At 37.8% G+C, this 26043-nt stretch overlaps 1 protein-coding gene across 3 annotated transcripts in view; it reads right to left on the bottom strand.

Annotated features, from left to right (window-relative positions):
• Positions 1 to 26043, bottom strand: part of LOC129433868 (beta-1,4 N-acetylgalactosaminyltransferase 2-like) — a 70566-nt gene that overhangs the window by 13694 nt on the left and 30829 nt on the right. Inside the window, exons 1-8 of one of the 3 annotated variants that reach the window (XM_073864680.1) lie at positions 16744 to 17023; positions 15514 to 15570; positions 15006 to 15140; positions 12898 to 13004; positions 12402 to 12439; positions 10567 to 10747; positions 10350 to 10436; positions 8381 to 8562 (exon numbers count right to left, since the gene is read on the bottom strand). In XM_073864680.1, coding sequence (XP_073720781.1) covers positions 8381 to 8562; positions 10350 to 10436; positions 10567 to 10747; positions 12402 to 12439; positions 12898 to 13004; positions 15006 to 15140; positions 15514 to 15570; positions 16744 to 16862 — 906 coding nt within the window. In that variant the 5' untranslated portion in view covers positions 16863 to 17023. Of the gene's footprint in view, positions 1 to 8380; positions 8563 to 10349; positions 10437 to 10566; positions 10748 to 12401; positions 12440 to 12897; positions 13005 to 15005; positions 15141 to 15513; positions 15571 to 16743; positions 22171 to 22285; positions 22512 to 22611; positions 22756 to 24679; positions 24862 to 26043 lie in introns of those variants that run through there. The other 2 variants (XM_073864681.1, XM_073864679.1) reach the window with 2 other exon arrangements.

Raw genomic sequence — 26043 nt, 5'->3', positions numbered from 1 at the left:
TTTTTCAAGGAGGGATATACTAAACGTTTGACTGTGAAGAATCTGTGGTTAAAATTACTTTTTCACGGAGGGATATACTAAACGTTTGACTGTGAAGAATCAGTGGTTAAAATTACTTTTTCAAGGAGGGATTTACTAGATGTTTGGCTGCGAAGAATCAGTTGTTAAAATTACTTTTTCACGGAGGGATATACTAAACGTTTGGCTGTGAAGAATCAGTGGTTAAAATTACTTTTTCAAGGAGGGATTTACTAGATGTTTGGCTGCGAAGAATCAGTTGTTAAAATTACTTTTTCAAGGAGGGATATACTAAACGTTTGACTGTGAAGAATCAGTGGTTAAAATTACTTTTTCACGGAGGGATATACTAAACGTTTGACTGTGAAGAATCAGTGGTTAAAATTACTTTTTCACAGAAGGATTTACTAAACGTTTGACTGTGAAGAATCAGTGGTTAAAATTACTTTTTCAAGGAGGGATTTACTAGATGTTTGGCTGCGAAGAATCAGTTGTTAAAATTACTTTTTCACGGAGGGATATACTAAACGTTTGGCTGTGAAGAATCAGTGGTTAAAATTACTTTTTCACAGAAGGATTTACTAAACGTTTGGCTGCGAAGAATCAGTTGTTAAAATTACTTTTTCACGGAGGGATATACTAAACGTTAGACTGTGAAGAATCAGTTGTTAAAATTACTTTTTCATTGAGGGATTTACTAAACGTTTGGCTGTGAAGAATCAGTGGTTAAAATTACTTTTTCACGGAGGGATATACTAAACGTTAGACTGTGAAGAATCAGTTGTTAAAATTACTTTTTCATGGAGGGATTTACTAAACGTTTGGCCGTGAAGAATCAGTTGTTAAAATTACTTTTTCAAGGAGGGATATACTAAACGTTTGACTGTGAAGAATCTGTGGTTAAAATTACTTTTTCACGGAGGGATATACTAAACGTTTGGCTGTGAAGAATCAGTGGTTAAAATTACTTTTTCACAGAAGGATTTACTAAATGTTTGACTGTGAAGAATCAGTGGTTAAAATTACTTTTTCAAGGAGGGATATACTAAACGTTTGACTGTGAAGAATCAGTGGTTAAAATTACTTTTTCAAGGAGGGATATATTAAACGTTTGACTGTGAAGAATCAGTGGTTAAAATTACTTTTTCAAGGAGGGATATACTAAACGTTTGACTGTGAAGAATCAGTGGTTAAAATTACTTTTGTACGGAGGGATATACTAAACGTTTGACTGTGAAGAATCAGTGGTTAAAATTACTTTTTCAAGGAGGGATATACTAAACGTTTGACTGTGAAGAATCAGTGGTTAAAATTACTTTTTCACGGAGGGATATACTAAACGTTTGACTGTGAAGAATCTGTGGTTAAAATTACTTTTTCACGGAGGGATATACTAAACGTTTGACTGTGAAGAATCAGTGGTTAAAATTACTTTTTCAAGGAGGGATATACTAAACGTTTGACTGTGAAGAATCAGTGGTTAAAATTACTTTTTCAAGGAGGGATTTACTAAACGTTTGGCCGTGAAGAATCAGTGGTTAAAATTACTTTTTCAAGGAGGGATTTACTAAACGTTTGACTGTGAAGAATCAATGGTTAAAATTACTTTTTCAAGGAGGGATATACTAAACGTTTGGCCGTGAAGAATCAGTTGTTATAATTACTTTTTCACGGAGGGATTTACTAAACGTTTGGCCGTGAAGAATCAGTGGTTAAAATTACTTTTTCAAGGAGGGATATACTAAACGTTTGACTGTGAAGAATCAGTGGTTAAAATTACTTTTTCAAGGAGGGATATACTAAACGTTTGACTGTGAAGAATCAGTGGTTAAAATGACTTTTTCACGGAGGGATATACTAAACGTTTGACTGTGAAGAATCAGTGGTTAAAATTACTTTTTCAAGGAGGGATATACTAAACGTTTGACTGTGAAGAATCAGTGGTTAAAATTACTTTTTCAAGGAGGGATTTACTAAACCTTTGGCTGTGAAGAATCAGTGGTTAAAATTACTTTTGTACGGAGGGATATACTAAACGTTTGACTGTGAAGAATCAGTGGTTAAAATTACTTTATCAAGGAGGGATATACTAAACGTTTGACTGTGAAGAATCAATGGTTAAAATTACTTTTGTACGGAGGGATATACTAAACGTTTGACTGTGAAGAATCAGTGGTTAAAATTACTTTTTCATGGAGGGATTTACTAAACGTTTGGCCGTGAAGAATCAGTGGTTAAAATTACTTTTTCACGGAGGGATATACTAAACGTTTGACTGTGAAGAATCAGTGGTTAAAATTACTTTTTCAAGGAGGGATATACTAAACGTTTGACTGTGAAGAATCAGTGGTTAAAATTACTTTTTCAAGGAGGGATTTACTAAACCTTTGGCTGTGAAGAATCAGTGGTTAAAATTACTTTTGTACGGAGGGATATACTAAACGTTTGACTGTGAAGAATCAGTGGTTAAAATTACTTTTTCAAGGAGGGATTTACTAAACGTTTGGCCGTGAAGAATCAGTGGTTAAAATTACTTTTTCACGGAGGGATATACTAAACGTTTGACTGTGAAGAATCAGTGGTTAAAATTACTTTTTCAAGGAGGGATATACTAAACGTTTGACTGTGAAGAATCAGTGGTTAAAATTACTTTATCAAGGAGGGATATACTAAACGTTTGACTGTGAAGAATCAATGGTTAAAATTACTTTTGTACGAAGGGATATACTAAACGTTTGACTGTGAAGAATCAGTGGTTAAAATTACTTTTTCATGGAGGGATTTACTAAACGTTTGGCCGTGAAGAATCAGTGGTTAAAATTACTTTTTCACGGAGGGATATACTAAACGTTTGACTGTGAAGAATCAGTGGTTAAAATTACTTTTTCAAGGAGGGATATACTAAACGTTTGACTGTGAAGAATCAGTGGTTAAAATTACTTTTTCAAGGAGGGATTTACTAAACCTTTGGCTGTGAAGAATCAGTGGTTAAAATTACTTTTGTACGGAGGGATATACTAAACGTTTGACTGTGAAGAATCAGTGGTTAAAATTACTTTTTCAAGGAGGGATTTACTAAACGTTTGGCCGTGAAGAATCAGTGGTTAAAATTACTTTTTCACGGAGGGATATACTAAACGTTTGACTGTGAAGAATCAGTGGTTAAAATTACTTTTTCAAGGAGGGATATACTAAACGTTTGACTGTGAAGAATCAGTGGTTAAAATTACTTTTTCAAGGAGGGATTTACTAAACCTTTGGCTGTGAAGAATCAGTGGGTAAAATTACTTTTGTACGGAGGGATATACTAAACGTTTGACTGTGAAGAATCAGTGGTTAAAATTACTTTTTCATGGAGGGATTTACTAAACGTTTGGCTGTGAAAAATCAGTGGTTAAAATTACTTTTTCACGGAGGGATATACTAAACGTTTGACTGTGAAGAATCAGTGGTTAAAATTACTTTTTCAAGGAGGGATATACTAAACGTTTGACTGTGAAGAATCAGTGGTTAAAATTACTTTTTCAAGGAGGGATTTACTAAACCTTTGGCTGTGAAGAATCAGTGGTTAAAATTACTTTTGTACGGAGGGATATACTAAACGTTTGGCCGTGAAGAATCAGTGGTTAAAATTACTTTTTCAAGGAGGGATATACTAAACGTTTGACTGTGAAGAATCAGTGGTTAAAATTACTTTTTTACGGAGGGATATACTAAACGTTAGACTGTGAAGAATCAGTGGTTAAAATTACTTTTTCATGGAGGGATTTACTAAACGGTTGGCCGTGAAGAATCAGTGGTTAAAATTACTTTTTCACGGAGGGATATACTAAACGTTTGACTGTGAAGAATCAGTGGTTAAAATTACTTTTTCAAGGAGGGATATACTAAACGTTTGACTGTGAAGAATCAGTGGTTAAAATTACTTTTTCAAGGAGGGATTTACTAAACGTTTGGCCGTGAAGAATCAGTGGTTAAAATTACTTTTTCAAGGAGGGATTTACTAAACGTTTGGCCGTGAAGAATCAGTGGTTAAAATTACTTTTTCAAGGAGGGATTTACTAAACGTTTGGCCGTGAAGAATCAGTGGTTAAAATTACTTTTTCAAGGAGGGATATACTAAACGTTTGACTGTGAAGAATCAGTGGTTAAAATTACTTTTTCAAGGAGGGATTTACTAAACATTTGACTGTGAAGAATCAGTGGTTAAAATTACTTTTTCAAGGAGGGATATACTAAACGTTTGACTGTGAAGAATCAGTGGTTAAAATTACTTTTTCATGGAGGGATTTACTAAACGTTTGGCCGTGAAGAATCAGTGGTTAAAATTACTTTTTCAAGGAGGGATTTACTAAACATTTGACTGTGAAGAATCAGTGGTTAAAATTACTTTTTCAAGGAGGGATATACTAAACGTTTGACTGTGAAGAATCAATGGTTAAAATTACTTTTGTAAAGAGGGATATACTAAACGTTTGACTGTGAAGAATCAGTGGTTAAAATTACTTTTTCATGGAGGGATTTACTAAACGTTTGGCCGTGAAGAATCAGTGGTTAAAATTACTTTTTCACGGAGGGATATACTAAACGTTTGACTGTGAAGAATCAGTGGTTAAAATTACTTTTTCATGGAGGGATTTACTTAACGTTTGGCCGTGAAGAATCAGTGGTTAAAATTACTTTTTCACGGAGGGATATACTAAACGTTTGACTGTGAAGAATCAGTGGTTAAAATTACTTTTTCAAGGAGGGATATACTAAACGTTTGACTGTGAAGAATCAGTGGTTAAAATTACTTTTTCAAGGAGGGATTTACTAAACCTTTGGCTGTGAAGAATCAGTGGTTAAAATTACTTTTGTACGGAGGGATATACTAAACGTTAGACTGTGAAGAATCAGTGGTTAAAATTACTTTTTCATGGAGGGATTTACTAAACGTTTGGCCGTGAAGAATCAGTGGTTAAAATTACTTTTTCAAGGAGGGATATACTAAACGTTTGACTGTGAAGAATCAGTGGTTAAAATTACTTTTTCAAGGAGGGATATACTAAACGTTTGACTGTGAAGAATCAGTGGTTAAAATTACTTTTTCAAGGAGGGATTTACTAAACCTTTGGCTTTGAAGAATCAGTGGTTAAAATTACTTTTTCAAGGAGGGATATACTAAACGTTAGACTGTGAAGAATCAGTGGTTAAAATTACTTTTTCACGGAGGGATTTACTAAACGTTAGACTGTGAAGAATCAGTGGTTAAAATTACTTTTTCACGGAGGGATTTACTAAACGTTTGGCTGTGAAGAATCAGTGGTTAAAATTACTTTTTCAAGGAGGGATATACTAAACGTTTGGCTGTGAAGAATCAGTGGTTAAAATTACTTTTTTACGGAGGGATATACTAAACGTTTGACTGTGAAGAATCAGTGGTTAAAATTACTTTTTCAAGGAGGGATATACTAAACGTTTGGCCGTGAAGAATCAGTGGTTAAAATTACTTTTTCAAGGAGGGATATACTAAACGTTTGGCCGTGAAGAATCAGTGGTTAAAATTACTTTTTCACGGAGGGATTTACTAAACGTTTGGCTGTGAAGAATCAGTGGTTAAAATTACTTTTTCAAGGAGGGATTTACTAAACGTTTGGCTGTGAAGAATCAGTGGTTAAAATTACTTTTTCACGGAGGGATATACTAGACGTTTGGCCGTGAAGAATCAGTTGTTAAAATTACTTTTTCACGGAGGGATTTACTAGACGTTAGGCCGTGAAGAATCAGTTGTTAAAATTACTTTTTCACGGAGGGATTTACTAGACGTTTGCCCGTGAAGAATCAGTTGTTAAAATTACTTTTTCAAGGAGGGATTTACTAAACGTTTGGCCGCGAAGAATCAGTTGTTAAAATTACTTTTTCAAGGAGGGATTTACTAAACGTTTGGCCGCGAAGAATCAGTTGTTAAAATTACTTTTTCAAGGAGGGATTTACTAAACGTTTGGCCGCGAAGAATCAGTTGTTAAAATTACTTTTTCAAGGAGGGATTTACTAAACGTTTGGCTGCGAAGAATCAGTGGTTAAAATTACTTTTTCAAGGAGGGATTTACTAGACGTTTGGCTGCGAAGAATCAGTGGTTAAAATTACTTTTTCACGGAGGGATTTACTAAACGTTTGGCTGTGAAGAATCTGTGGTTAAAATTACTTTTTCACGGAGGGATATACTAAACGTTTGACTGTGAAGAATCAATGGTTAAAATTACTTTTTCAAGGAGGGATATACTAAACGTTTGGCTGTGAAGAATCAGTGGTTAAAATTACTTTTTTACGGAGGGATATACTAAACGTTTGGCTGTGAAGAATCAGTGGTTAAAATGACTTTTTCAAGGAGGGATTTACTAAACGTTTGGCTGTGAAGAATCAGTTGTTAAAATTACTTTTTCAAGGAGGGATTTACTAAACGTTTGGCTGCGAAGAATCAGTTGTTAAAATTACTTTTTCAAGGAGGGATTTACTAAACGTTTGGCCGCGAAGAATCAGTTGTTAAAATTACTTTTTCAAGGAGGGATTTACTAAACGTTTGGCTGCGAAGAATCAGTGGTTAAAATTACTTTTTCAAGGAGGGATTTACTAAACGTTTGGCCGCGAAGAATCAGTGGTTAAAATTACTTTTTCAAGGAGGGATTTACTAGACGTTTGGCTGCGAAGAATCAGTGGTTAAAATTACTTTTTCACGGAGGGATTTACTAAACGTTTGGCTGTGAAGAATCTGTGGTTAAAATTACTTTTTCACGGAGGGATATACTAAACGTTTGACTGTGAAGAATCAATGGTTAAAATTACTTTTTCAAGGAGGGATTTACTAAACGTTTGGCTGTGAAGAATCAATGGTTAAAATTACTTTTTCAAGGAGGGATTTACTAAACGTTTGGCTGTGAAGAATCAGTGGTTAAAATTACTTTTTCACGGAGGGATTTACTAAACGTTTGACTGTGAAGAATCAGTGGTTAAAATTACTTTTTCACGGAGGGATATACTAAACGTTTGGCTGTGAAGAATCAGTGGTTAAAATTACTTTTTCACGGAGGGATATACTAAACGTTTGACTGTGAAGAATCAATGGTTAAAATTACTTTTTCAAGGAGGGATTTACTAAACGTTTGGCTGTGAAGAATCAGTGCTTAAAACTACTTTTTCACAGAAGGATTTACTAAACGTTTGGCTGTGAAGAATCAGTGGTTAAAATTACTTTTTCACAAAGGGATTTACTAGACGTTTGGCAATGAAAGATGGTTCATTACCCACTTTATTTGGAACAAGATGTGTCCACAACCTGTAAGTATGAGTATAGTTTTTATGTTTTTTAAACTTTTAATATACTGTCAGAGAGTCACGTTAGCAAGCGGCTAACGCATGTGCACTAACTTAAGTGTTCACATTTTTGCTATGGTTCGGTTAGCTTACATACTTGCTTAAATGAGTGTAAAATGTTAGTTTCTGTCGTCAATTTTATTGCTTGGAATAATGATGTGTATTGATGTCGATAATATCTTCTCAGTAAATCACATTAGAACTAGGTCAATACATGTTGCACTATTATTGGTCTGTGCCACTGATCTGTGCGGAGACTGTGTCATTTGCTGATTAGGCTACTAAAGGGGGGGGGGGGTGTAGGCAGACTGAGTTGTTGAACAGCTTCACACGAATCGTTTGGGGATCTCTGAGAAATGGGGTAATTTTAAATTTATATTTTGAGAAAATGACAGTGTTTTTTGACCTTGCATGCATTTAAACCTGTTGTCCGGGACTTATAAGGACGCTTCAAATTGGCATCTTACTGGCTTACTGAATCCTCACATACTACTGGAAATACAGCCTGCTGAAAAACTGAATGAATAATAAATCAAATGCCAATACTTACCGACAAATTAAAATTCTGTCATCATTAACTCACCCTCAAGTGAAACATTTTAAGAACCAAAGACTTGGGGCACCATTGACTTCTATGGAAGACATCCTTTAAAATATCTTAATTTGTGTTCAGCAGAGCAAATACATTTATACAATCTTGGGACAACTGTATGGGTTGTAAATGCTGACAGAATTGTCTGTGAACTATTCCTTTAAATTTCAACTGTACATACAGTAAGAGTGTGCCATGACCTATTTCTTAAAGTGATAGCTCATTTAAAATGAATAATTTTGAAACACAAATTAAACATTTTCTTGCTGTCCTTTTCCATTAAGCCAAAGAGGACTGGTTAAGTTAAAGCATCATAAAATTACTGTTGTTCAACAAGCGGCTTTTGCATCTGAGCTCCTCATATATTGTTTTCAAAATGACACAAGGAGCATCATTAAGATTACGTGTTATGTTACCTGTGCCGGGGGCATTATGTAGTGTTCGATATTTTCACCAACAACCATCTCTGGGTCAAGACTGTCATCTGCTACAATGATCTTTATCTTTGGGTAGTTCACACGAATACTTTGAATAAGAGCATTCAGTTCCTTATATCTCAGAAATGCCTTAACAAGTACAGTCACCTGGGAGTTGATATCTACAAAGAGAGAGAGAGAGATTTAGGTTTTCATAAAGTGTACCACGTGTCCAATCAAATGCATTTTAGACAGTGGTGGCTGTTACTTAAAATCAAACTTTTACTGTAGTAATGCAGGACTGTAAATAGCCGTTTATCAGGTGATGAATATCATTACTGCTTAGCTAAAATGCTAATGTACTGTGAATGTGTAAATTTGTGTATAATGTGGGTTTATTATCAGAAATGAACTAATCAAGGTAATTATTCCAGCCCAGTCTGACGAATTTTTGTGCTATAGTCACGTAACTTTTTGATTCTTTTTTGTGATATTGTCACAAATTTCTGTTTACGTGTCATTGTCACGTATTGGTTACTTAACTGTTTTGTCCTATTTTCTTACCATTGTAAAGGTTCTCCTTTTCAAGACGAAAATTTTTCGGTTAACGCAACCTCTGACACACACGCATGCACACACACACACACACAGTAAAGTTCTCTAATCAAAAGCCAGTACTTTCCTTTTTGCTTAAATAGCTCAGCACAAGCACGTGTTCCCTCACAACAGCTCGAAGTTTCCTTACTCTTCCCTTACAACATAAGTGGGAGGGTTTGGGGCGCACAGTGCTGCGCCCCAAGGACGATCTGAAACAAGCCAATTAGAGCTCAATCGTTTACTGACCTACATACACACTCGTTTAGATGGCGCATCAGACACACACAACGAAATACAGTTTTAACTTTTAAATTATAACATGACCGATAGTAAAATAGTACAACTACTTTTTGGTAACATGGTAAAGTAGCTTCCTGCTCTGGCCAACTTAAAGGTGACGGTGCCCCAGCGCCCCCTATTGACCAGCAACCACTGATTTTAGAATACGTAAGGCGCCTCCATCTACTAACACTTACTAGTGGCAATTAAAAACACAATAAATCATGGCTGTAATGTAAATAAAGTCCATAAGTTATTTTCTTTATTAGTTGTTAGTTCGTCTTAGGGTTGCCGCGGTGACAGAATTTTCTCACCGGTTAATCGGCGCGTCACAAGCCCGGTGATCCCGGTTTCACCGAGTGGGAGGGGCTTATAAATGCGCATGCAGACGTGCACATTTTACTTTCACTTTTGAATTACGCAACTGTTTAAATGCATCGCTTGCGTAAGCTGCGTTAAATCGCCTATGAATTTGCGTGCAATGTGAGTGCAACAGCTTGTTTACTTAAGTGCTTGAGTCAATGTGCGCAGGTAATTCTCACAGAACCCGCCAGTCCCAAGCAGAGCAACCGGCTACTTCTCCATAAAAGCGCTGCTTGAATGATGGGTTTAATGTTTTTCTTGATGAAAAACACAACAACAAAACAATCTCGCTTATATTAAACATCATATATGTATATTATAACAAAAACGAGCAAAGCACGCGGCTTCTGTCATCATCTGGTCAGTCAGCTCGCCTTGCAAACTCTGACAGGAATAAATGAAATCTGACACCTGCGGCTGCTCTGTGACACGCGTTCAGCTCCGGTGAATTCAGACAACAGACACTTTCAGTTTTAAGTGTTTGCTCTCTCTAACGAAACTAAATGATTTAATTACATGAAAATATCAAAACGACGGTGAAAGACGGTGTCGCGGTGGGCAAGTGATATAACCGGTGAGAGGCTGAAGCACCGGTTATCACCGTTTCACCGACTATCGCGGCAAGCCTAGTTCGTCTTAGTTGTTACTTCTTGAAAAACTGGACTGCACTAGTTACATGAAAGACCATTTATTATATAAAGACAAACATGAAAACATGGCTTGTTCTCACCTTTCCCTGGGTCATAAAGATAAGGAACTGACTGACGTCTGATCTCAATGGGGAATATGACCTCATGGTTCTCAAAAGAGAAGTAAGCTATGGACAAGCAGTAAAATGCAAATTAAAACACACATTGAATGAGATATGTAAGGATAAGCAACTTTTAAATATAGAAAGTTACAAAAAGAGTAGCATGATGTTTGAAGTATCCCTAGACGATTCTTACCGAGATCTTCAGTTTTGATGTGGAAGATGGTGCTGGTGTAGGTCACTCTGCTCAGCAGCTCATTGAGATGTTCAAGGCTACTGGACGAGATGGTCAGATTTCCCTCATTCTGGCCAAAAACAATCGTATCCTCCTTAACATCCATTACTGACAGCAGACCCTTCTGTACCCTCAGTGACACCTGAACAAGTTTGACATCTTATGAGCTCTTTTACAAACTTTCATTTATGACCCACTTAAATGACTTTTTTAAAGGGGTCCTTGATTATTATTTCACTTTTTTTACATTTAGTGTGTAATGTTGCTGTTTGAGCATTAACAACGTGCAAAGTTACAACGCTCATGCAAAGGGTGATATATTTTTACAGAAATCGCTTCTCGCCTACAACTGAGCTTCTTTCTAGTGTTGTGACAAAACATAACTTCTGGTTCATGTTCACGCCTTTCCATGGCTATTTTTTCACTGTGCATCCTTAATAAATCCTGACAGTCGTTGCGCTGACAAAAGTCGTTAGTAAATCTGGCCCACAATGTACCTGCAATATATGGTAACCCACAGGCAGATGAAGTATTTTAAAGGTCACATTTTTCCTGTGTTTTCGAAGCCTTGGTGGTTGTGTTTACAATGCACAATATAACACGTGTTCATATCTCAAATACAGTTTTTCACACAATTTACATATCTCTATACCGCTGTTTCCACTGTCTTAAAACGGTCTGATGTCTTCCTAATTTTGTCAAGTCCCTTTTTCAGAAATACGTAACGAGTTCTGTTTGTGTAGCTTGTTTAGTGTGTTGTGATTCGACAACAGCTTAGCTTAGCCTGAGACGCTTGAGCTTAGCTGGCGATTGATGTATTCCTGTGAGTGGAGTTTAGTCAAACACTCTTATATTGACGTCATTCAACCGGCAAGTAGAGGATTGTAGTCCAAACCAGCCGTTCGCTGTAAGCTTTGAACAGCGAATTCTGGGAAAAAAAATATATTGCCTGGCAGTGAATTTTGAGCTTTATCATTTTGCAGGTATTATTTATGCTGTAACAGCAACCTTACACTAAACCAAAACTAAAGTTTAAAAAATGCACTCACAAAAAAAACCTTGACCTTAAGATTGGAAATATGGATTCAAGAATCTGACTCACATTAAAGGTACTCTAAGCGAATTCACGCTTTTTAGACCATAAAACATTTTTGTTACATACAGCAAACATCTCTTCACTATCTGCTTGCTGCCTGACCACTGATCAAACTGTAAAAAAGCGCGATCTCTGTAGACAGCCTAGGCTCCACAAACTGCAATAAAAACACAGTGGCCAAACCTACCATCACGAAACATAAGAAAGTGTTCCAGCCAATAAACGACAAGAAGGATTTGGGGGTGGGGGTTAGGCGCGTTCATGAAGGCACGGAAGGGAGGGGGAGGAGTTAGCTACGCTCTGTTTGTTTGAAAACAGTTCAAACATCAACAAAAAGTGAAGTTACACAGATTCGCTTAGAGTGCCTTTAAATGATTACAGATTAGATCGAGATGCAAAATTCTACAATGGATTCTATGCACGGGGGCGCTGATGTATTTCCGGTGAAATCTCAGGATGCTGGACTACTTCCTACTAGCTCTATGATACGTTGGTTGCCAAAACAGCCAAAATAACACAGCAAATTTTGTTGACGCTTGTTTACTTTACATAGAAATAAGTTAAGCGTGCATAGAGTCCATTGGAGCTTTGTTTTATATAAAGAGAGCTAAACCCCATACTGAGACACCTCAAATGATTGATATAAGTAATAAAAGCAACCCTCCACCATTAGCAAAAATCTGTATTTAGCCAAACAAACCTTGTAAAGTTCTCTGTTTTGTGTTTGTACAGATAGACCTAACAATTCACGTAAGAGTGAAAGATTTCTTGATTACGTGTAAAAAATACATTTAAAATACATTTTTATAAAAAAAAAAACTTTGTCACTTTCTAACCTTGTAGATGCACTGTAAAAATATCTGTAGAAATTACAGTATTATTAGCAGCTGTTTGCCAGTAACTTACTGTAGATTTAAGTTTGTTATTTAATGGCAACAGTTTGTTCAAAGTAAAACTAACATTAAACATTAAAGTCTGTCTATACAGAAAAAAACTAAAATAAATGCCTCATTGGAAAACATTCTGGGAACCAGAAATCCTTATCAACCTTTTTGGTTCCGTGCATGAGGGTGTTATTTGAGTTGTGTACTAACAACTTACTGCATAACTACAGCAACATTTTTTACAGTGTGTGCTTTTGTCAAAATGTGAGATCATTAGAAATCACACAGAAAAGCATCAGTATTTCAACTCACCAGGAATAAGAGTTTTAGTCATGGGAGTAACTCTGAATCCTCTGATTGGATACTGGAGCGGAGTGTTGGGAGGGGCAAGAACAAGAACATCATTCTCTCTACCTGTCCTGCTTGAGTCATACAAGGACAAGATTCTAGTTAAACACAATTAATCTCTATCGTGAAGCATAGCTTCGAAAGTATGTTGCGTTTATTCGTACCCAGGGGCGGAGTGAGGGGGTGGCTTCTGGGCCTCAAGCCTCTAATGTTTTTTCAAAAGCCCTGAATCTTTTTAGATCTGTAAAATGAATTCATCCAGTACGCTAGGTGGCGACATTCAGCTTTAAACTCTCCAGTCCCCCACTCCAGTGAAAACGAATGAGAGATTAAAGTTGAAGGCAAATTAATATGCTGAATCTCTCCACAGTAAACACATTTTTCAAAGTGTTTATTATTACAGTGCCTTCGTTATTACTGTAAAAGTGTATATTTATAGTTATGTGATGATATATCAACTGATATATTATCTGCATGGCTAACGGCTACTGTTAGCGCTCTGATCTAGTCTGCCTGCTCTGCTGGACGCTGTCGTTGGTAACGTTGTATTTAAAGTACATTTCATCACAGTGAATTAAAACTTTGAAAAAAAAACTCGCTCATTGCACATATCCCTTTTTTGTAGATTGATATACGATTTATTTTAAGACGTCAGAAGTAAGACGTGTAGCTTCATAGTTATTGGATTACAGCAAACATATTTTGCCTATTATTGGGTCATTGTCAAAATTTGTTATGTTAGAGTTTCAAATTATTAAAAAAATAGTATATAAAGCTGCTGTAAATTGAGAAAAAATATCAGCAGGGGACCATGCTTTGGAATCCATAGATGTGGGCTAAGCCATGCATATAAACCACGTGCAAGCGATAGATGTGCGAGTATGCACGCAGAATAATTGAGCACGGAAAAGCATCCTCGCTAGTGCGCATATATAGCTACTTCACAAGCAATGTCCCTCATATAGCTACTTTACGGCCCCCCATGTCCTCAGACTTTGCTTAGGGCCCCCAAAATGGTAAAAACGCCACTGCTGTCTGGAAGCGGAGGGTCTTATCCATAGACTGTAAAAAAAGATGGATGACGCGACATCGCCTCACTCCATTGTAATGAATTGAAGCCAAAAATGTCCGACCATGGTCACCGGCATGTTACGTAAAAACGTCAGTTTGGAGCCAATGCCTGCGCAGATGGATTCGTCAGTGGAGCCAGAGGCGGAGCCGCGATATCAAACTTACGCCCAAACGTTTGCGCGACCAATTCAACAACGGCAATCATATCGACACACCCTGTTTCTATAGCATCAAATTACTAGCTAAAATTAAACTTATCACAAAAATGAACACTTGAATATCAGCATGATAACAACTACTTGAAAGGACCAAAACCATCTTTCGGAATTTTTTTTTTATTTAGAGCAGAGTCCCATTCGTTTGAATGGAGAGGGCGGGGTTTATGACTTGTACTGCAGCCAGCCACCAGGGGGATCAAACAGCCAGCAGCTTCACTTTTCAAGATTTATGAGGCACACTCGGTCTTATCACACTGAAGGGGCTTATTTCGCAATAACAACTGGCTGCCTGTACATTATACCACTAATTAAATTAAATACTGAAATATTTTATTTGCTAATTTTTCACGAATGCAGACCTTCCATGAGGAAAACCATTTACTTACGGTTTTAAGATAAGATGAGATGTTCAAACACACTATTTGGTTTAATCGTTTGTAAATATAACGTCATATGTGTAATTAAAAGATATATTTATATATAATTTTGTGAATATTCAACTGTACCTGTCAAAATGATTGGCAGCACCTGGGTTACCTTGTGTGAGTTGTTATCTGGAAATAACAAACTTGCAAATGTCGCGACCGGCCAATCAGAATCAAGCATTCCATCGAGCCGTTTTATAAGGCATTATAGCAAATTTATCACTTTATTACATGCTCTCCTAAAAATACTTTATTGAACCATACAGCCTGATAAAGACACTGCACTGTAAACCCTGCAAAACTTTGAAAGCGCAATAGAAAAATGGGAACTTGGTTAAAATAATGCATCTTGCAGAACCTGATCTGATGTTGTCTGTATTCTTCTGCTCGACGTCTCTGGAGATCTTCTAATTCATCTTTGGACACAAACTGGCTGGCCGACTGGTTGTTTCGGCAGGTACATGAGGAAGGAATGTCATAAAACGGTCCTATACTGGGGCATAAAAAAATTACACTGGTACGGTTTTCTAGTCAAGATCAAGTCCAGTCCAAGACTAAAATGCGTGTTTAAGTTGCCCAAAAAACACGCTTATAACATATCTTAAAATATATCAGTGGCATTGTTTTGTTTCAAAATGCACACCAGTAATGTTTTATTGTAAGTTTGTAAAAAGTATACATAAGGTCTTAATAATATAACTAATTTCTATTCCTGGATTAATTTAAACCCTATCCAGGTAAACCGCCCCACAATGTCATAAAAATTTTGCCTTAAAGAAATAAACTATGAAAAGATTTAGACTGTAATGGCAACAGATGCAAGCAAACCAGAAGTGTCATTTCATCAGTGAAATACATTGACTTACCTTGGTCTGAGGAAATCTGAGGTCTGAGGGGTATTGTCAAAAATTAGGCCTGAGAATCTAGAAGAGGGAATTTTTTTAACTATATTAAAGTCACATGAGTGTTTCTTAACCAGGGATAAGACAAAACAAGCATTTCAATAAACTAAAAAACAATATATTTGTTCGTGAGAAAGAAAATAACATAGTTCTTTGATTGCAATAAAACTAAAGACTTATAGGGGTGGTTTCCCGGACGGGGATTAGCTTAAAACAAAACTAGGCCTTAGTTTAATTTTTTTTTTAAATAAACTAGTTTTAACAAACATGCCTTACCAACAACATTACTTCATTATTTTAAGGCAAAACAAAGGGCACTGATGTATTTTAAGATGTCAGTGCAAGTTGTTTTCAGTTTGGACAACTCTTACATTTATTTTAGTCTAGGACTACTCTAATCCCTGTCAGGGAAACCGCCTCAATGTGGGACTAGGCCTTAATCCAGGACTAGGCCTTAGTTTAATTAGGAAATATAACTAGTTTTAACCAACATGCTTTAATAAAAACATTACCTGTGTGAATTTTGAGGCAAAACAAAGAGCACTGGTGTATTTTAAGATATGTCAGTTCATGTTGTTTTCAGTTTGGACAGCTTTTAAAAATGTTTTAGTCTAGGACTAGTCTAACCCTTACGAAAATTAACCATGGTTTTAATACAGTTAAAACAAAAAAAAACATGGTTACTGTAGTAAAACAATGGTAACCACAGAATAACCATGGTTTTGACAACCATGGTTTTCAAAAACCATAGTTAAACCATGGTTAGTGTAGTAAAACCATAGTTTTGCTGATAGTAATCAATACACCAAAAAACCATGGTTACTACACTTTTACCACAAAAAAAACATGGTTAATTTTCGTAAGAATCCTTGTCCGGGAAACCGCCCCATAAAGTTTAATATAATTACGCTTCTATCAGAATGTTAATCATTTAAGAAACATTAATGCTGCAAACTATATTGCCAAAAATACAGGTTGTACGTTAAATAACGTTTGATTAAACGTTTAACCAGCAGCTTTCTGATGTATCGGGTGGGTGTCTCAAATAATAAGAAAGTTAAATTGTTTTCTATAATCAAGCAATAGTTATTTTATTGTCTGCACTCCAGCCTTGTTTTATTACTTTTACCTCGTGTTTTTAGTAAAGCAGTTTTCAGATGCAAAACAACCACAACAACACAGTGTGAAACATACCTCAGGATCTTTGATGAAGTCTTTCTCCAAGCATCAATGTCGATATAAAACAATGAGAACAGGAATGCTAAGTCGATACAGAGAACGATGATGAAGAAACTTCGGCCTAATCCCCACATGATGAAAATATTACTATGAATATTGATCGTTTCTCTAATTTCGTTGTAACTTGAAGCTCTAAAGCGTCTTATTTACAGAATTATCCGGCTGTCGGTTCTTGCGGCGCCGCATAGAGTCGAACAGCCTATTGGTGCGGTCTGAAAATCGATTCTTATAAAGAAGTTTCGAAATTTGCGCCTCCTTGTGGGTGTTGTGGCGTTTCAGTGTTGGATAAGTGTCAGGAGTGGTAGAAGCAGAGTGTAGGAGACTTTATTATTAGTAGTAGATTGTATTAGTAGTGATGGGGAAATGAAGCTTCGAATGAAGCACCGATACTTATCTTACTGTTTCGAACCATGATTCGAAGCCTCAACGAGGGTGTCGAAAACAGCGCCATCTTTTGGTTAATAAAACATATAGCAGTTGCTTCTGGAAAAAGCTCCGTCAATGAAGTATTGGAATGAAGCAACAAGCTGATGAAATTCAGATGAATATTAATATTATGTGTACAAATAAAGCTTAGACAACATGTCTGTGAATGGTCAATATAATAAATGTATTTACTGATTAAAGTGTGGCAATAAATTCCAGTAGGAGTTAATATTCATATGTATTATATATTCATAATACTTTGTACTTCGTGATCAACAAACAAACAAAAACAAAATGATACTTTGATGGCATTGATAAACCTGTGATGGGAAAGAAATGTAAGCCATCAACATCTAATTTACGCGGGAGGCACTCGGGAGACGGGTGCTTGTTCTCCCGACAGCATCAAGCTTTTCATGCTTACTCATTGACACCAGGGGATCTTATGAAAAAATTTACATTATTTTACTCAAAGTCAACGAAAATCGAGCAGGACCAAAACATTTTACAGCTGATCGCTGTCAAAAATGCTAAGCGACGACGTCAAGTATAACCGCAGCAATGACATAAGCATCAGTACCCATACTTATACCAGCTGGAACTGGCATTTTTATGTTGTCCTGCATCCTCCGTTCCATGTGAAAGCATCTTTTCCAAGGCTGGAGAGGTTTTATCCAAAAAGAGGAATTAATCCCAACACACTTAAACAAAAAATGTTTCTTAATTAAAATCAATAATAAATCCCAAAATGATGTGTTGCAATTTTTTTCATTGTACCCTCAGTCCCATAGGCACTACACAGCACTAAAACTACTAATGGTTCCACTTTACACACACAAATTTTATTTTTTACATTTTTCTCACCCCAGACTACTGTACTAAAAGTCGTAGGCTACTTGTATAGGTCATACTTCTTCAAACACTTAACTGTGTGACATCTCAAGAAAATTCACACAGAAAATACATACTTTTTATTATATAACCAGACAATGAATAAAATTCTGCTTAGGTCGTGAAGCGTCAGTGGTTCAGGAAACCTCATTTTGCCATCACTAGTGAGAGACATCTCAATTCCAAGAACTTAAAGAACGGACATGCGTTCTCGTGGAGATCGGTCTTGCCATGCGACCTTGGAAGAGCGAACTCAGAAGGTCGCGAGAACATAGAACGCACTTGTGAGAATTGAGATGTGTGCGATCTTCCTGTTGGTCACTGACTTCCGGCATTGTTTTTGTCACACCCCGGGGGCGGACCCGAATATGCTACTGGGCCACACCCCTCTTAACTCTTCCACCTCGAGGAGTTTCCCAAGACCACCCCAATGACCAGACAGACGAGTATACTATAATTAAAACAAACTTTATTAAATATTTAAAAGGGGAAAGGGGGAAGGGAAAAAGGGAACTTTAAAACTAATGGCTCTTCTTTGCCTCCAGGGCCACTTGGGGAAAAGACTGGGGGCCGGGGCTCTGACTCAACAACCCGTGGCGCGCTCCGCTTCTCCTGGAGGCAGAATCGAACACAGCCAGACCAGGGCACACACTCCACTGATGTCCGCAGCCCTGGGGGATCCTCGTTCCCACACAGGGCCTCACTGGTTCAGGTAGGTAGTTGCTGCAAGCATAGAACAGATTAGTCCACAGGTTGCGTTACTCACAGTGCCGGGGGATCCTCGTTCCCACACGGGGCTTCACTGGCTCAGGTAGGTAGTTACTACAAGCACAGAACAGGTGTTTCCACAGGTTGCGTTACTCACAGTGCCGGGAGATCCTCGTTCCCACACGGAACTTCACTGGTTCAGGTAGGTAGTTGCTACAGCACAGAACAGATTATTCCACAGGTTGCGTTACTCACAGTGCCGGGGGATCCTCGTTCCCACACGGAACTCCACTGGTTCAGGTAGGTTGTTGCTATAAGCACAGAACAGGTTATTGCACAGGCTGCGTTACTCACAGTGCCGGGGGACCCTCGTTCCCACACGGAGCTCCACTGGTTCAGGTAGGTTGTTGCTATAAGCACAGAACAGGTTATTTCACAGGCTGCGTTACTCACAGTGCCGGGGGATCCTCGTTCCCACACGGAGCTCCACTGGTTCAGGTAGGTTGTTGCTATAAGCACAGAACAGGTTATTGCACAGGCTGCGTTACTCACAGTGCCGGGGGATCCTCGTTCCCACACGGAGCTCCACTGGTTCAGGTAGGTTGTTGCTATAAGCACAGAACAGATTATTCCACAGGTTGTGTTACTCACAGTGCCGGGGGATCCTCGTTCCCACACGGAGCTCCACTGGTTCAGGTAGGTTGTTGCTATAAGCACAGAACAGGTTATTTCACAGGCTGCGTCACTCACAATGCCGGGGGACCCTCGTTCCCACACGGAGCTCCACTGGGTCAGGTAGGTTGTTGCTATAAGCACAGAACAGGTTATTGCACAAGCTGCGTTACTCACAGTGCCGGGGGATCCTCGTTCCCACACGGAGCTCCACTGGTTCAGGTAGGTTGTTGCTATAAGCACAGAACAGGTTATTGCACAGGTTGCGCTACTCACAGTGCCGGGGGATCCTCGTTCCCACACGGAGCTCCACCGGTTCAAGTAGGTAGAAGGCGAAGCTCTCGTTGTCACGCCCCGGGCGCAAAGCTTGATTTTCTCTCTCTCTCTATAGGATTCAGGCCGCAACAGATGTCACCATCTCGCGTCTCGTCGGAGGCTGGGCAGTTCGAACGCTATAAGCACAGCATACGCACAGCAAGTCAAGCGTAAACACCATCAATCAGTGAAACTCACCCACAGCCCTCTTATACCACGTCACGTGAATTTTAGATCGTCCTTGCCGCCTGACCACGACGACCTCGAGAGATCGGTTGGGCAACAACTGGATCCCAAGGGAGGGAGAGATGTATGGTATTCACAAGCCCGGCGTGTCGGTTACCACTTCCCTGGCTCACCTGCACTTCCTCTTTCCCACAGGGCCACTGGCTTACTGGCGGCCGGTGTTTCGTCCACGCTTCTGGTCAACCACGGCTCACCCACGCTCTCCTCTCCAGTGGGGCCAGGGACCTCACGAAACACAAGAACACACACCAGGGTAATCTTTCAAACAAGACATTTGCAGAGAAGTATCACAGCGGCTACTCACGCTTAGTTGCCAATAACCTCTGTTCACGGTGCTCTCGATGGCTCTGTGTCCACTCCTCCTTACATAAACTCCACAATACCCCTTCGTTCGCTGACTGCCTCTCACTCTCTTCCCCAGGAGAGCGATCCGACCAGCGTGATCCGTCTGCAAAGCAGCAACACAACGTACACAACGTATGCCAACAACACCCCGTTTAATGTCTGCAAAGGTGTCTTTATACCCTGACTCTTCTCCTCGTCAGCCTATTAGCAACCGCTGTGTTAATTTGCCCCATCTGAGCGTGATCAGGCTTAATTTTGCCTTTGGGGAAACCCCGGATATGAAGTGTGGAAGCCGGATTCCGCCCCTCGTCCAATTAAAATGTGGAAGCCGGGTTCCGCCCGTCGTTCATTTAAAACGTCACCTGTGACATTTTGCTGCAATGACTTCTGGGGCGTAAAGCGATTTCAGCGCGCAAGTCTGCACTCGGAGCATGATGTCGATGAATGCATTAAACATCTGTGAAAAAGAACCCCAGCCTTCGCATGGGGACTAAGGGCGGCATAATAAGACTTTTTTAAAATGTAAAATAAAACTTTGATGTCCCCAAAGTATGTATGTGACGTTCTAGCTCAAAATATCATATAGATAATTTATTATAACATGCTAAAATTGCCACTTTGTAAGTGTGAGCAAAATGTGCCATTTTAGGTGTGTCATTTTAAATGCAAATGATCTGATGAAATGCAAACACTGATCGCCATAATGGTGGTTTGTTTAAATTAAAACTTAATTGTGCTGTTAATTATTTTCTCTCTCTCTCTCTCTTTGCGCTAAATGGCAGTGCCATGATTGGATAGTGCAGATTAAGGGGCGTTATTATCTCCTTTTGACATCACAATTGGAGCCAAATTTCAATGACATATTTTTCGACATGCTTGCAGAGAATGGTTTACCAAAACTAAGTTACTGGGTTGATCTTTTTCACATTTTCTAGGTTAATAGAAGCACTGGGGACCCAATTATAGCACTTAAACATGGAAACAGTCAGATTTTCATGATATGTCCCCATTAAAATCTCATAACATTTTTTTAATTTAATAGACTGTTTGGGCATACCAATATGGCGGCACAATTGTGATGTCATGTACAATCCAGTCATTTATATAGATCAGTTTATAGCACACATATATCTCAGAGATGTCTATTTGATATCTGTTTTTTTATTGTTTCCTCATCTGCAGACTGCTTTCTGACAGATGTCATGTAGACATACTGAAGATGTCTGATTTGGAAAAAAACAGACCTTTGTGAGATGTTTTTACACATCAGATCTCCAGATCTTTAGCAGACATCTTATAGACGTACCTTTACTATCTGGGCATTAATATCACCACTTAATGTCTGTCATGTTTAACAACATACTGTAAAACATTAATATTATTGATTTGTTGATATTGTAAAGTATATTATTTGATGCCTTTAACTGTGTAAAGCTCAGATGACACTGAAACAAGAGTTTACTCAAAAAAACAAAGAAAAAAAACAGTATAACGAGTTGTTTATTAAGGAACACGAAATGAATTTATACAAATTATGATTATTTCAAATCACATTTAAAGATAAACTGGATGTTGTGATTTCACCTGTACATGTACTTTAGTAGTTGATGCATTTTAGATGATTCTTGAAATAATGGTGAGTCAGTTTATTTTGTGAAACAGCTTTTGGAGGATGTCTGTATTTTCCGTAGTCGAGTGTGTCCGTTTTTTTCTGATGACCAATTCTGAGACCTTGACAGGTGACAACTAACAATTCTCCAAGTCCATCAATGAAGAATTCTGAAGGTTAAGGAAAAACACACAGTATTATTGCTGATCATTGTCATATCAAAGGTTTAGGTATGATGGGTTAAAGGCAGAATTCCTGTCACTTAATACTTTACAGTCCACTTACCACTGTGTCCGTCCCTTTTGAGGAACGGGTCAAAACCGACCTTACGCACGGCATCCGTTCGGCCCATAAAGTAGTTCACAACTCCATCGACGAAGAAACACTCTTCAAATCCGGGCAGGGGTGCATAAAAACCTCCAACACGTGAGATGCAACCGCCTTCTTCGCTGTTCCCTTCTTCATAATTAAATATAAAGGCAAACGGTTCTTCTTCTACCTGACCACCGACCTGAGAAAGTTAAGCTTATAAGTCTATGCATGCAACATACAATTGAATTTTTAGTGCACCTGTTCATAAGTCGATCACTTACTATAGTAGCCTTACTTACCACATCTAATTCAGGAACGGCTTCCATAATCTCCACAAAGCTCTCTATACGCGTCTCATTCAGAAACACGAAGTCATCGTCCACCCATAAGAAGTATTTAGTCGTGACTTGTGACAATGCCAGATTTCTGCCGGCAAACCAGCCCTTAACAAACAAATAATCATTTTAAAGTAATTGCTGTCACAAGAAAATCCTCACATACTACTGGAAATACAGCCTGCTGAAAAACTGAATAAATAATAAATCAAATAATGAATAAACCAATATTTAAATTAAATAAAATCAAAATTAAAATTCTGTCATCATTAACTCACCCTCAAGTGAAAAATGTTAAGAACCAAACACTTGGGGCACCGTTGACTTTCTACTATGAAAGACATCCTTTAAAGGGACACTCCACTTCTTTTTTAATATTCTCATTTTCCAGCTCCCCTAGTGTTAAACATTTGATTCTTACCGTTTTGGAATCCATTCAGCTGATCCCTGGGTATGGTCCTAGCACTTTTAGCATAGCTTAGCACAATCCATTGAATCTGATTAGACCATTAGCATCGCGCTAAAAATAACCAAAGAGTTTCTATATTTTTCCTATTTAAAACTTGACTCTTTTGTAGTTACATCGTGTACTAAGACCGACAGAAAATTAAAAGTTGCGATTTTCTAGGCAAATATGGTTAGGAACTATACTCTCAAACTGGCGTAATAATCAAGGAATTTGCTCAGATTCAATGGATTGTGCTAAGCTCCGCCAGACCCAGAGATCGGCTGAATGGATTCCAAAACGGTAAGAATCAAATGTTTAACTCTAAGAGAGCTGGAAAATGAGCATACTTTCAAAAAAAGTGGAATGTCCCTTTAAAATATCTTCCTTTGTGTTCAGCAGAGCAAAGAAATGTATACAATCTTGAGACAACTGTACGGGTTGTAAATGCTGACAGAATTGTCTGTGAACTATTCCTTTAAATGTCAACTGTACATAGAGGTAAGAGTGTGCCATGACCCATTTCTTAAAGTGATAGCTCATTTAGAAAGAATCATTTTAAAACAAGGAAAGTAAACATTTTCTTGCTGTTCTTTTCTATTAAGCCAAAGAGGACTGGTTAAAGGATTAGTACATTTTCTTAAAAGAAAAATCCAGATAATTTACTCACCACCATGTCATCCAAAATGTTGATGTCTTTCTTTGTTCAGTCGAGAAGAAATTATGTTTTTTTTGAAGAGAACATTGCAGGATTTTTCTCATTTTAATGGACTTTAATAGAGCCCAACATTTAATACTTAACTCAACACTTAACAGTTTCAAAGGACTATAAACAATCCCAAACGAGGCATAAGGGTCTTATCTAGCAAAACGATTGTCATTTTTGACAAGAAAAATAACAAATATACACCTTTAAAGCACAACTTCTCGTCATGTAGATCCGGTCGTGATGCGCCAGCTGACCCCACGCAATACGTCATGACGTCAAGAGGTCACAGAGGATGAACGCGAAACTCCGCCCCAGTGTTTACAAGTGTTGAGAAAGAGGACCGTTCCGACGTTGTTGTGTGTCAACTGATACTAATTAATGTCTTTGTGTCAGTTTATTGTTTAAAATGGTCCGCAAATGTACGTTTTATATATGTAACACGTGACCTCCCTACGTTAGGTCGTGCTGGACCGGACCTAGACGAAAAGTTTAAAAGTACATATTTTTTATTTTTCTTGTCAAAAATGACAATCGTTTTGCTAGATAAGACCCTTATACCTCGTTTGGGATTGTTATAGTCCTTTGAAACTCCGTTGAAAAAAAACTGTTAAGTGTTGAGTTAAGTATTAAATGTTGGGCTCTATTAAAGTCCATTAAAATGAGAAAAATCCTGCAATGTTTTCCTCAAAAAACATAATTTCTTCTCGACTGAACAAAGAAAGACATCAACATTTCGGATGACATGGTGGTGAGTAAATTATCTGCATCATAAAATTACTGTTGTTCATCAAGGGGCTTTTGCATCTGAGCTCCTCATATATTGTTTGTTTTCAAAATGACACAAGGAGCATCATTAAGATTACGTGTTGTTATGTTACCTGTGCCGGGGGCATTATGTAGTGTTCAATATTTTCACCAACAATCATCTCTGGGATAAGACTGTCATCTGCTACAATGATCTTTATCTTTGGGTAGTTCACACGAATACTCTGAATAAGAGCATTCAGTTCCTTATATCTCAGAAATGCCTTTACAAGTACGGTCACCTGGGAGTTGATATCTACAAAGAGAAAAAGAGGGAGATAATTTTCATAAAGTGTACCACATGTCCAACAAAATGCATTTTAGACAGTGGCGGCTGTTACTCAAGATCAAACTTTTACTGTAGTAATGCAGGAATGTAAATAGTCGTTTATCAGGTGATGAATATCATTACTGCTTAGCTAAAATGCTGAAAATGTTACTGTTGAAGTCAACTAAAGCATGAAATAAATGTACTGTGAATCTGTAAATTTGAGTATAATGTGGGTTTATTATCAGGAATTAACTAATCAAGGTAATTATTCTAACACACGTGCACACTCCAGAGGTTGCGTTAGACTTTTTCATTTTTTGACGAACAGCGTTGTAAAAATCATACTCAATTATTAACTGTTATAATAACTGTTTTACTTCATAAGTTCATTTCTAATCATGAACTTACAAGACATACAAAGTCTCCATGGGTAAGTGCGTCTGAATGTGTATATAAAATTCAACCAATGGTGAGGCTTAACTACAAAGACAGGGTGACGCGGGAACCAGAAAGTATATCGCTATCTGAAATATTGCCAAAGACGGCATTACAGGGACACAGGAAGTATGGCAAGAGAAACGAAGCATCTCGTTCCCTTCTCAGGGAGCAACAGTTACATACGTAACCAGAGACGTTTTCATGTGTCAAACACAACTATGCAAAAATGCATTTTGGTATGAATCAACATTCACATACAGAAGATATAAGCATTTAAAACTAACAGTTTAGCAGTTAAGCACTTTCAATGACCTCTATCTATTTATGTTTATTTTCAAAAACTTCCCAGGGCCTTGAATTTTTTCCCCAGATGCACAAACTTTCAAGGACCCGTGGGAACCCACATGAAATAAATGCACGAACACGCAAACTTTGTGCTGAACAGGCAAATATAAACAAATCGAATCACAAAATACGCTTGCAATTAAATATTAACAAACGTATAAAAATATGAATTAAACTAAACTTGTGACACTAGTACGTACCCGAGTTGTAAGTGCAATCTCTCAAAATGACTCACATTTGTCCCTTTTAAGACAAAAAATTTCGATTAAAGGCATTGTGGAGATTTTCTTTTTCCGGGTGGATCATCAAGACTATTGGTCCTCCAAGTTGTCAATCAGGAGTGTTGCGCAATTGCATTTTTAAAAAAGTGGAGAAGGCAGTTAT

The sequence above is a fragment of the Misgurnus anguillicaudatus genome, unplaced genomic scaffold (assembly GCF_027580225.2).
Source record: "Misgurnus anguillicaudatus unplaced genomic scaffold, ASM2758022v2 HiC_scaffold_27, whole genome shotgun sequence".
NCBI classification, from domain to species: Eukaryota; Metazoa; Chordata; class Actinopteri; order Cypriniformes; family Cobitidae; genus Misgurnus; species Misgurnus anguillicaudatus.
This window is presented reverse-complemented; position numbering and strand designations above follow the sequence as displayed.